This window comes from Mesoplodon densirostris, chromosome 2, assembly GCF_025265405.1.
Source record: "Mesoplodon densirostris isolate mMesDen1 chromosome 2, mMesDen1 primary haplotype, whole genome shotgun sequence".
In the NCBI taxonomy this organism is placed as follows: domain Eukaryota; kingdom Metazoa; phylum Chordata; class Mammalia; order Artiodactyla; family Ziphiidae; genus Mesoplodon; species Mesoplodon densirostris.
In genome coordinates this window covers 84,427,419-84,441,015 of record NC_082662.1, presented here as the reverse complement: position 1 = coordinate 84,441,015, position 13,597 = coordinate 84,427,419, and the positions used below count along the sequence as shown (strand labels likewise).

General features: G+C 39.3%; 1 protein-coding gene across 2 annotated transcripts in view; it reads right to left on the bottom strand.

The window, feature by feature from the left end:
• FNBP1L (formin binding protein 1 like) overlaps positions 1-9,609 on the bottom strand; it is a 128,296-nt gene extending 118,687 nt beyond the window's left edge. For both annotated transcript variants that reach the window (XM_060090151.1, XM_060090152.1), the window contains exon 1: positions 9,349-9,609. In XM_060090151.1, coding sequence (XP_059946134.1) covers positions 9,349-9,372 — 24 coding nt within the window. In that variant the 5' untranslated portion in view covers positions 9,373-9,609. The remainder of the gene's footprint in view (positions 1-9,348) is intronic.
• Between the last annotated feature and the right edge of the window lie 3,988 nt (positions 9,610-13,597).

Here is a 13,597-nt window from a genome sequence, read left to right as displayed (position 1 = left end):
TCAGACTCCCTGACTTCAGACTATACTACAAAGCTATAGTAATCAAAACAATATGGTACTGGCACAGAAACAGAAACATAGATCAGTGGAACAAGACAGAAAGCCCAGAGGTAAAAACATGCACCTATGGTCAACTAATCTATGACAAAGGAGGCAAAGATATACAATGGAGGAAAGACAGTCTCTTCAATAAGTGGTGCTGGGAAAACTGGACAGCTGCATTTAAAAGAATAAAATTAGAACACTCCCTAACACCATACACAAAAATCAACTCAAAATGGATTAGAGACCTAAATGTAAGACCAGACACTATAAAATTCTTAGAGGAAAACATAGGAAGAACACTCTGACATAAATCACAGCAAGATCCTTTTTGACCCACTTCCTAGAGAAATGGAAATAAAAACAAAAATAAACATATGGGACCTAATGAAACTTCAAAGCCTTTGCACAGCAAAGGAAATCATAAACAAGACGAAAAGACAACACTCAGAATGGGAGAAAATATTTGCAAACGAATCAATGGACAAAGGATTAATCTCCAAAATATATAAACAGCACATTCAGCTCAATATTAAAAAAACAAATAACCCAATCCAAAAATGGGCAGAAGACCTAAATAGACATTTCTCCAAAGAAGACATACAGATGGCCAAAAGCACATGAAAAGCTGCTCAACATCACTAATTATTTGAGAAATGTAAATCAAAAGTACAATGAGTTATCACCTCACACCAGTTAGAATGGTCTTCATCAGAAAATCTACAAACAACAAATGCTGGAGAGGGTGTGGAGAAAAGGGAACCCTCTTGCACTGTTGGTGGGAATGTAAATTGATACAGCCACTATGGAGAACAGTATGGAGATTCCTTTAAAAACTAAAAATAGAATTACCATATGATCTAGCAATCCCACTACTGGGCATATACCCAGAGAAAACTACAATTCAGAAAGACACATGCACCCCAATGTTCACTGCAGCACTATTCACAATAGCCAGGTCATGGAAGCAACCTAAATGCCCATGGACAGATGAATGGATAAAGAAGATGTGGTACATATATACAATGGAATATTACTCGGCCATAAAAAGGAACGAAACTGGGTCATTTGTTGAGACGTGGATGGATCTAGAGACTGTCATACAGAGTGAAGTAAGTCAGAAAGAGAAAAACAAATGTCGTATATTAATGCATATATGTGGAACCTAGAAAAATGGTACAGATGAACCGGTTTGCAGGGCAGAAATTGAGACACAGATGTAGAAAACAAACGTATGGACACCAAGGAGGGAAAGCCGCGGTGGGGGGTGGGAGGGGGGTGTGTGATGAATTGGGTGATTGGGATTGACATGTATACTGATGTGTATAAAACTGATGACTAATAAGAACCTGCTGTATAAAAAAAAAAGTGATCAAATGTATTTATTCTATTGGAAAGAAGCAAAAATAGACCATATTTACTGTCTAATTATATAATAATTTAATGATAAAAAAAAAAGTACATTCAAGCGAGCTCCCTGGTGGTCTAGTGGCTAGGATTCAGTGCTTTCACTGCCGTGGCCCAGGTTCAATCCCTGGTCAGGGAACTGAGATCCCACAAGCTGCACAGCATGGCCAAAGGAAAAAAAAAAAGTATGTTCAGAAAACAAACAAAAAGCAGCTCTTTGAAATTAAAAATATAATAGCAAAAACGAAAATCTCAATGTAAGAATTTCCAGTTTCCAGTAGTGTCAGCCTAGTTTATTTGGATCAACTATCACTATTCCACTGGATAAGAACTTTAAAATACGGATAAAATATATTCCAAAAATTTTAAAGCACCAAAAAACAAGCCAAGACAATAAGGAATTACAAAGTCACAAGTGAAGTAAAAATGAGAATCCAGAAAGGGAAAAAAGCACATACCACCTATTTTTGCCCTGAGGATATTTTGGATTTGTTTTGATAACATTGCAAGAGCTATGGGGACAAAAACAAAATCCAACAACCACACGAGGGAATTTCAAGCCCTGAACTTGGTTTAAGGTGGTCCCAGACTAGGAGTGACCCCAGGCACATGGCAGAAGAAAATACAAATCCTACATATACAATGAAACACTACAAACTAACCAGAGAAGGATGATTCTCAAAGAGATCATATTAAATGGAAGAAGTCAGATGAAGTACATACCATATTATCATTTTTGTGAGGTTAAAAAAACCTACAAAACTAATCAATGGCAATGCAAGTCAGAATAGTGATTGATTGCCTTTGGGGGATATTTACCAGGGATGGCATAAGTGAGACTTCCGTATCTTGCTCTTGGTTGGGAGTGACATGAATGAGTGCCTTTATTTTATTTTTTCAAATCATAAGGTACATATAAAAACTGTACACTTTAATGTATGAATGTTATAATTTAATGAAGCTTTTATTTAAAATGAAGATGAAATAAGAAAATTTTCAAATTAAAAAAGTTAACAAATATTAATTATATTCAGCTTTCGCAAATAGTAAAGGATGTTAATTTAGTTCATGGTCTATGTCTAGAAGATGATTCAAAAGTAATGGTTGCTATTTACCATAGCAGTTTCAATGACTTTGATTTTTATAATTTATAATGGAAAAAAATCTCAACTAGCCACCATGAACATTTTTATTTATTTTTTATTTACGTTTTTTTAGTTATTTCTGAGATATACATTTTAAAGTAATAACTAAAATTATGACTTATAACATTATACAGAACATATAAGATTTTTAGAAATTTCATGTAATGTGTGAAACATTTATATTAACATATTTCCATACAAATAATCCAAAGAAAGTTTAGTATTAGTTGTTTTTTTGTTTGTTTTTTTATACTGCAGGTTCTTATTAGTCATCAATTTTATACACATCAGTGTATACATGTCGATCCCAATTGCCCAGTTCATCACACCACCATCCCCACCCCATCGTTGTTTTCCCCCCTTGGTGTCCATACTTTTGTTCTCTACATCTGTGTCTCAACTTCTGCCCTGCAAACCGGTTCATCTGTAACATTTTTCAAAAATCTCTCAGAATCACCGTAAATTTTGTACTCTCTGAAAAATCAATCTTTTATGTTTTCCCAATTCATTAAGTCTCAAACCATTTACATTTATATCATTCATACATGACAACCCTAATGTCAAAGCATATAACAAGACTGTTTTCATTGTTAGAATCCAAAGGGCCATAAAATAGGCTATAAATAAGATAATCATTTGTACTCAAATAATTTGAGATGAGAACTCAAGACTTAAATAAATTGAGAAAAGTTTCATATGAAAAGACAGAAGTAATTAGATTTCAGATTATAAAAAGGACCCCTAAGATTAAACAAAGGTATGAGACATACATGTTGGGGGAAAAAACATTAAAATAACCTTAGGTTTTCAAAACATAGTTTGATGATAGAGTTCTAACGATTCATTGATTCCCTCATTCAACAAATATTTCACTGCTTATTATATGCCTATTCCTTTTCTACAAATTAGGAATACAACAGGGATACAAAAGGAATAAAACAGATGACTTTACGCTCTAGAAACAACAAAATGATGGTGTGCCAAAAATAGGAAAATCTGATTCTATACATTTATGTTTTTTCAACATGTAACAAATATATACTAATATTTCACATATTTCACAAGGTATTGTTAAAAGTCTGATGAGCAGTTCTCGATCAAGAAGTTAAGAAAGGGCTTCCCTGGTGGCGCAGTGGTTGAGAGTCCGCCTGCCGATGCAGAGGACACGGGTTCGTGCCCTGGTGCGGGAGGATCCCGCATGCCGCGAGCGGCTGGGCCTGTAAGCCATGGCCGCTGAGCCTGCGCGTCCGGAGCCTGTGCCCCGCAACGGGAGAGGCCACAACAGTGAGAGGCCCACGTACCTCAAAAAAAAAAAAAAAAAAAAAAAAACTTAAGAAAAAATTGCTAATATATGGAAAAAGGTTTTGCTTCCTAAAAAAAAAAAACCTTTACATAATATTTTCCTACTAGCTTTTAATACGCACATGACTATGTTCCCCAAAAAAGAATTTTTTGTTTTTTTGCTATTGAGATGAAAATGCTTAAAGTTGAAGATTATTAAATAAGATACCACTTGTAGGTACACACAGAAGATGTTCCATAATTACAAACCATTATTATTCTCTTGTCCTATTTCCTGCCTGCAAACAGGAGCTGATAAGGAAAAGTAGGCAGAACAGGCTTTTAAGTTTCTAGCCAAACCTGTATTTTATAGATTGGGGGAAGAAGAGAGTGCATTTTTTAAGATAAAAGGCAGGGAAGGGGAGTAGAAATGAGTGGTTTAAAGAATTAGCAATGAAGAGGAGATACTGATTACAGGCAGCTCTCCAGCTTCCACCTTATTATTGTCAGGGCAGAATGGTGGCATAAATGGGTGTCTTGATTGCCTGTCACCCTCCTTAACTAGTAACAACAATATCTGTAATACAGTGTTAAACACAACAATTTCTACCCAAAAAGAAGGGATGTAAGATATAAATATTTATACCATTACTATTTTCCAAAGATTTGAATATATAATAAATAAATATACAGTGGTAGTCCCATAAGAGAGATGATATCCAAAATGTGTACTCTGGAGGGAAAGGGTGGGAAGGAACTGGTCAACAAAGGATATTCTGAACAGTGATATCAATTTAGGGGAATATTCTAGAGTTAGGAAAGTAATATCACCTCAAAATGACTCTAAGTTTTTTCACAGCAGGGCTGACATTATAAGCCTTAATAAATCTTACCATACATCACACAGTGCTTCCCCATAATAGACACTCAATAATTATTTCATTTTTTAAACCAAATTCCTACACTAGTTTCATGGCCTTTGAAAAAAAATACAGCTCACATGATAAGGAGTTCTCTTTGTCAACCTCCTCTAGATAAGCACCTTCTAAAAAAATCTTAAGTAAAACTAAGATTTGGTCTAACCACTATAGACTACAATGGGACCAAATTCCTTTGTTCTAGAAAAATCTACATGTGGCCTAAGATTTCATCAGCTATTTGGGGTTTTTTTCCCCCTACAGTTTTATTGAGATATAACTGGCATGCAGCACTGTATAAGTTTAAGGTACAGCACAATGATTTGACTTACATGCATCATAAAATGATTGCCACAATAAGTTCAGTGAATATCCATCATCTCATACAGATACAAAATTAAAGAACTAAAAAAAATTTTTTTCCTTTGGGATGAGAATTCTTAGGATTCACTCTCTTAACAACTTTCATATATAACATACAGCAGTGTTAACTGTATTTACCACCTTGTACATTACATCCCCAGTACTTACTTATAACTGGAAGTTTATACCTTTGGGCTGCCTTCATCCATTTCCCCCTCATCCCTACCCTCCCCCCACGACAAATCTAATCTCGCCATGAGCTTGTTTTTGAAGTATAACTGACCTACAACACTGTTAGTTCCTGTTACACAACACAGTGATTCGATATTTCTAAACATTTCAAAATGATCACCATGGCAAGTTGAGTTACCATTTCATCGGCTATTGTGGCAGTCACATCATCAGCCTATCAGGTAAACTCACAACAACTACCTTTAGAGGTCAGTTCTTCCCCAATCTGTGAAAATTATTAACCGAAATACTAAAACTTCATCATTTTGGCTTCAGATTGCTAAGACCTTGAATTGTTAACTAGACCACTAATTTATCATCACCTACGAAGGCCTTCAGAACCATAAAAACTTCCTCAAGGATGCAATTATTAATCAGTAATCAATACTCTGGGTAATGAAATGAACTACTAATACAATTGGGCGAAACATGTATGATCAGCAACAGGCACTGTATTAGAGAAAACAAAAAGATTAACCCAGTCCCTACACTCAAGGACTCAAAAAGTCTAGTACATTTACAATATAAGTGTTAAAACAGAAGTGCTATATAGAGAAAAAAGATAAAGAAGCATTAAATTAAAGGGTTAAGACTAGGAGTGTAAAATAAAGAATCCACTGAATCTATCATGCAATGCACACTTTTCAGTTTCTTCCAAAAAGATATCATGAGCTTTGTCAAATGCACCTAGCTAAAAAATATGATGAAAATAACAATGGCTTTTAAATTATACACTCTGAAAACTAAGGACCAAAAATCACAGACAAGGAAACTAAGGCATAAAAAAGGTTTATATGTTCCCTATAAATTAAGTCAGACATTTGAACCCACTTCCTAATTTCCAGACTAGTCCCCTCATTTCCCAGCGGGGGGAAGGGAGGGGAATTTTTTAATAAACCATGATTTGAATGTAATGTGCTCAGCCATTTTCTTTCCTATCTATACACTCGCAGTCCATACATACTGATTTTTTTTCCATTGAACTTTAACTGGCTCCTAAAAAAAACTAAAAGGTTATCTCCTAACAAATAAAACTTACTGACTAAACATAGGACTTCTCCAATCTCTAATTTCCTTATTTGTAAAAAGAGCTAATAATTACAAAATCTATGCTTTGCAAAATCATTAATTCATATTTAGACTTCTTAATCCAACCATTCTTCCTATGGTAATAAAGAAATCAACACAATAAACAACGCATCCTGAAGAAATGAAGACGCTGTCATCTCTTTGCGTTATATTACCCAGAACTGAGTCTCTAGCATATATTCACTACCTTGCTTAAATGCTCATTCGGAACACAAGAAATCCCTTAAAGCACAGTTCAAATTTATTACCAGTTAATTCATATCCCCTCACAACTACACAAACAAAAGTCTGACACAATCAATTTAGCCTATCACTATCAGTTCTGTCCCCCAGAGTCACTATTAGAGTTGTTTTAATTTTTTTACTTTATTCTCAAGTTTAACGTAAGACAGATAGCAATAAATGCCAATGAATATTATAAGAAATAAACTTAAGTTTGAGTGCATAACTGCATTTTATCATAATTTTTTTTGTAACATGTTCTCAATAAAGTCTAACTCTGGGACAGTAAGGTGATCCTACACATGAAAATAATATAAGAACTGGTTTCTAAATTCAAATTTTCAAGATAATTTTCCCAACCTCAAGTTCCTCAATGGCAAGAGCACAGTTCAGGTGTTTGTTACAATCTACTGGAAACACAATATCCTTTTTCAAAACTGAGATTAGTAAAAAATAGGAAATCTAGTCAAATTTTTCTAAGGTCTCTTCTGGTCCCAACAATAGTCCTCTACACCAACTTCTACTTATGTAACGTGTAAGCATCCAACTGATATTAGCTGATTCCACATTATTTAATTCCTAATAAATGTTTCCCTCAAATCCTCAAACCACTAAAAAAAATTTAAAACATGGAGACATATTAAGTTTTACGAGAAAAATTAATTTTAAAATTTTTCATAATTTCCAAAAGGATACGAAACAATATTTAGTTAGAACAGAAATTCCCATCTCTTCTATGGTTTACCTTTTTAAATTGCTGAAAAACTACTCAAATGCTGAACGTAAATAACCAAACTACAGGAGATGGGTAATTGCTTCTGATTGTATTATACTTTTAAATTAAAAAATTTTTAAAGCTTTAAAAATCACATTTTAGTCTTCACTAAAATATTTTGTTCCTACTTAAAACTGCTTTTCTACAGTGTGATACAAAGCAATTTTTTCCTATCTAAATTAAGAGTTACACCTAAATAATATTCCTCCACTGTTTTATTACTTGTACTTGTTAAAAGTATTCTGCTTATATTTTTGCTCCCTCTGAAACATGGATCATACAAGTATGTAAAAATATTTTCTAATTATAAAAATGGAAAATGAAATATATCCATCTCCTTTAATTAGGAAATACTATAATCAATTAGAGAATGTACTAAATCAAAGGGAAGAGATCAATAATGCCTGAGAATCTAACCAAAGTAAAGGATTAAAGCTCACATAATTTACTATACAATCCCCCCCCAATACAAGAACAATTAATGCTATCTAAGAACGTAATGGAGAGGCTCCTAGGTATTTTCTCTTGGGTGGTGTGTTTACAGACTGGGCAAACACTTGTCCAGAACGCTGCAGATTCCTGGGCTTGCTAAGGAGGTGTTCAACTAGACGAACTCTAAAGTCTCTTTCAATTCTAAGATTCCCAATCTGTGAATAAAATGTGAAAAATAACATAAAGCACTGTGCCCAGTGAAGGCTGATCAATTAACCGATCTGCCGTCACTGCCACCCTAACTGTATGCCTAGAGACGAAAAAGTTCTTTCTCCTCTTTTCTCTGCAGTGATTTCACGAGATCCTGGTTAACAAAAGGCACGGAAAACATGCACAGGTGGGATAAAAAGAGGAGTGGCTGAAATGAGGCGGCTCTCGGGACAGCGCCCCCAGCTCCCCGTCCCTCGGCAGCACCTGAGAAATCACTGCCCTCCACACCTCCACCCTTCTGTGGAGGCGTCGCGAGAGAATTCTCCGACCTATTACAGTCCACCCGCACCTGGCCAGAGACCGGGCATTGTCTGGAGCCTTCAGCGCCCAAGACAAGCAAGGAGGAAAGAGAGAGAAAAGCGGGAGAAGGAGTGAGAATAATGGACAACGGAAGGGGAGGTAAAGCAATCGGGAAGCCGTACGCTCCTTTTGGCAAAATTGGCTTCCCCATCGATCACTCAATTCAGATCCCAAAAGCCAACCCCCCGGCCCAAGGCAGCAGCCAGGGGTGGCCCAGCCGGAGTCCCCGAAGCTACCCCGGTCAGAGAACGGAGACAAGGAGAGGGAAATGGGCGTGTGGGCTGGGCCTGGCTGGCCGGAGGCCGGGCTCGGAACAAAGCCTCCCGGCTCCCCCTACCTGGGGCGAGGGAGGCGGGCGGTGCCTCGCGGCTCCCCGCGTCGCCCCAGCCCGGCGACGCCCTCGCCCCGGGGACCCTTGCCAGGGCGAGGGGCCCCGGCGAGCCCCCTCCCCGCCCGCTAACAGCGCCCCTTCGGGACAATGGGCCCCCTCCCCCGCCTACGGGAGGGGAGATACAAAGGCAGAGAAGCGCGGCCCGGCACGGAGCCAGGCGTCCGGAAAGTGAAGGCGGAGGAGAGAGAAGGGACAGGAGAGGATGGCGGCGGACGCGGCAGCGGGCCGCTCCCCCAGACGTCCAAGCCTCTGCCCTCAGCCCCACCGCCGCGGCAAGGGCGGGAGCGCGGACCAGCAGCCTCTGAAGTCCTGGCCGAGGGAAGAGGGGTCTACACACAAAGAGGAGCGGGACCCCCACCCTCCGCCAACACCAGCGCCGGGGATGGCCCGACGCGCTCTTGCCGCCGACGGCCAGCGGCGCCTGCCCAGCCCAAGCCCCTCCGTGGCCGGGGTTCGCGCTGGGCGCCCCTCTCCCGGACTCACCCAAAGCTCCGTGCCCCAGCTCATGGCGGAACTTGAGGCGACTCGAGCCGGCTGGCTGGCCCCGCTGTCCGTCCGTCTGTCGGCTCTGCAGTCAGTCTGTCCGACCTCCCACTGACGGGCTCGCGGCTCAGCTGCTCAGCCTCCGAAGGTGCCGCCACCGCCGGTTTCCCCAGTGAGGGAGAAAGACGCGACTGGAAAAGCCGCCGACGCCGCGTCCCCGCCTCCCGAAGCCTGCGGGGAGGGGGCCCGGGCTGCGGGGAGGCGGGACGCGGAGAGGGGAGGGGGCGGGGCGCGATGCACCCTGGGATTGGGGCGGACCTGCGCTCGCCTGGCGGAGGTTGGTAGGGTCTCCTCGCCGAAGAGTTTACCCATTCTCGGCTCTTCCCTCGCGTCCGGTCTCTTGCTTCCCATACCTCCTGGCTCGGACTATCCCACCGCCGCCGTCATTCGAATATCTGCCTCCAAGAAGGAAAGGGAGAGAAGGAAAAGTCGCCCACAGCCCTTTCTCTACCCTGAGCCCCCTTAAATGAGGCAACTCCTTCCTGCCTCTTGCCTCCTCCACTTGGGAGAAACCCAGACAAGGAAACCTCATCCAAATCCTTGGGTTTAGACTGTGAAGAGTTGTAGTCTATTTATAAGAAAAAAAGTCTGAATGGTTAAAGTGATCTTGGGAATCACTGAAACGTGTAGAGCGTCAAAGGAGAAGGCAACTTGCCCCTGATTCTGTTTTTAACAAAACATTTTAATTTTATAAATCCTGTCAGGAAATCATAAAAAGAGGCAGATCTTTCGGCATTCATTTGGAATGCTGCCATGACAGGAGATGAAAGACATGCACAAATGTGACCCGAGCTGTCACCTAAAGGGAAAGGAGCACTGAGCTTGCCCCTTTCTGGAATGGGCACCTCGTGCGTGGAGGTGTTGGATGGGAGGCAGATTCCTAACCGGTAGTGCAAAGAGCCTCTTCCGAACTTCAGATATCTCTCACTCAGAATATCAGAACCTTGGATGCAGGTCCACCATTTCCTTTTTTCTCTGTGGAGTTACTTTCCGGCCTCTCTGAGTAATCATTAACTGCAGTCGGCAAGTTTGACTTGTTGCTATAAGACATCAAGTACGCTTAGCAACTCCCTAACTTATGCTTAAGCATTAATTGCTTGTCTCCGAAACACCACACACACATGCATACACACAGAGTTCAGTCCAGTCACTAGTAGTAAAGTACTCCTCAGTGTGTCTTGACAGCTGTGTCTTAAGTTCTCCCAACCGGCTAGTCAGCATTCGAAACTCCCCCCCATTATAGGGCCTGCTCAGGTGCCCCAGTCTCTTCCGCTTTAATCCTTTTCCCTGCCTAGCTGTACTTCCTCTTGGTCTTGAGGCAAATATCCTGAGCCCTCCTGACCTTACAGCCACCACTCTTGCTAAATTGTTTGCTGCAGGTCTGAGTCCAGCTCCAGCATACAAATACCTCTTCCAAGTGGGTTGTCACCAATATTTAAATGCTCGTGTGCCATGCAGTGAAAAGGCTGTTAAGCGTTGACTAAACACTTTCTCTTTCCAACATTTTTCTATTTCCTTCAAGGTTATTTATGTCACCTAACACTACTATCTACCTCTCCTATCCCTTAAAAAAAATTTGTGCTTTCCATTTCAAAGTAAAATAATCTATCATTCACAATAAAGATTATCCTTAACCATACTGTTTACACAATTCCCCAACTGAACATAAAGTCTTATCTCCTAGATGAGCATTTTTCTTCTTCCAAAATTTCTGAACAGAACTCCACACTTAGAACAATTAATTTCTCTTTAAAAAGTTAGGTTTGGGGGCATCAAATTCAGAAAAAAATTCTGTTAGTCTACATTAGCATAAATTTAAATATAATTAATATAAGCAACTTAAATTGATAATCCCCAAATAATTATTTAACTTACAAAATTCTTTCATGATACTGAAATTCACTATTTACTTCAACAAACTCTTTAAGCAAAACTTATTAAAAATGGAAACTCTCACAACAACAAAAAAATATGTTTTGTGTTATATTTTGTTATGAAAATAATGAAGATCAGTCAGATTTCAGAGTGTTCCTTTTCATAACAAATCTCTAAAATAGTACAGGAGCATTTTAGCTAACAAACATCCAGAGGTGTTTTACACACACATATATAGTCACATACACAAATATATATTATCAGCATGGCAGTTTATAAGGCTGCTGATTTTTAACATAATCAGAATACATTGGGTACTAAATTATTTTTGTATATAAGATTTATTCTTTATGGACCCATGACAAGGTATTTTGTGAGCAGTTCAAACACACTTTTATCTCTAAAAAAGGTAAAACATAACTTTTAGCATCTTGAAAGTAAAATCTCTTGGGTATAACAGCAATCTATTATTAATACATTCCAGATACTACCCCAAAATCATATTTTGCATCAAGTGATAAAATTCTGTCCAACCAAATATCTTGTATCTTTTTGCTACTTAACCTATTTTGGCAATCCATCACCACATAGTTTCTGTTTCAAATTACATATTTTATAAGGTAAGCAACACTAAGAAGGAATTGAGGAAATAATATTCTTCCAACTTTCTCTATATATTTTTACAATGGAGCCACTATACCAAGTAAACTTGAAGGAGCTCAAATTACACAAGCTTATTAGCAATTTTAAAAAGTATTATACTGTCTTTTTATTAATTATGAAAAATAACTTTCATTTAATGCATTTTATCCTCAGGCATATATCTGAACTCTACTCCATGATAAGCCATTAAAGTGTTGCATTTTCTTTGCATATTTTTATCATGTATTAATCCAAATGTAAGCCCTTTTTATAATTCTTTATGTAATAAACATTTAGCTAATGCTCTTTTCAGTTTCAATTTTTCCTGGCATGAAAGACATACAGATGGCCAACAGGCACATGAAAAGGTGTTCAACATCGTTAATCATCAGAAAATGCAAATTAAAACCATAGTGAAATATCATCTCACATCTGTCAGAATGGTTATCATCAAAAAGAACACAAATAACAGATGTTGGTGAGGATGTGGAGAAAAGGGAACCCTCACACAGTGTTAGTGGGAGTGTAAATTGGTGCAGCTACTGTGGAAAACAGTATGGAGGTTTCTCAAAAAAATAAAAATAGGGTTTCCCTGGTGCTGCAGTGGTTGAGAGTCTGCCTGCCGATGCAGGGGACACGGGTTCGTGCCCCGGTCCACGAAGATCCCACATGCCGTGGAGCGGCTGGGCCCGTGACCCATGGCCGCTGAGCCTGCGCATCCGGAGCCTGTTCTGTGCAACGGGAGAGGCCACAACAGTGAGAGGCCCGCATACCGCAAAAAAAAAACAAAAAAACTAAAAATAGGGCTTCCCTGGTGGCTCAGTGGTTGGGAATCTGCAGTGCAGGGGTTGGGAATCTGCCAATGCAGGGGATACGGGTTCGAGCACTGGTCCAGGAAGATCCCACATGCCACAGAGCAACTAAGCCCGTGCACCACAGCTACTGAGCCTGCGCTCTAAAGCCCACGAGCCACAACTACTGAAGGCTGCGTGCCTGGAGCCTGTGTGCCACAACAAGAGAAGCCACTGCAATGAGAAGTTTGCACACTACAGCAAAGAGTAGCCCCTGCTCGCCACAGCTAGAGAAAGCCCGCACGCAGCAACAAAGACCCAACGCAGCCAAAAATAAATAAATTAAAAAAAAAAAACTAAAAAAAGAACTAACAGATGACCCAGCAATTCCATTCCTGGGTAAATATCCGAAAAAAACAAAAACACTAATTTGAAAAGATACATGCACTCCAATGTTCATAGCAGATACAGATATATAGATAAACATATACATATATATATATAAATACACACATATATGTCACAATGGAATACTACTCAGCCATAAAAAGACTGAAATTTTGCCATTTGCAACAACACGGATGGCCTTGGAAGGTACTGTGTTAAGTGAAGTAAGTCAGACAGAGAGAGACAAATTCTGTTTTATCACTTGTATGTGGAATCTGAAAAATAAAACTAGTGAATATTACAAAAAAGAAACAGACTTACAGATATAGAAAACTAGTGGTTACCAGTGGAGAGAGGGAAAGGGGGAGGAGCAAGGTAGGGGTAGGTGATTAAGAGGTAAAAACTACTATGTATAAAATAAATAAGCTACAAGGATATATAGTACAGCATAGAAACTATAACCAATATTTATAATAATTGTAAATGGAATGTAA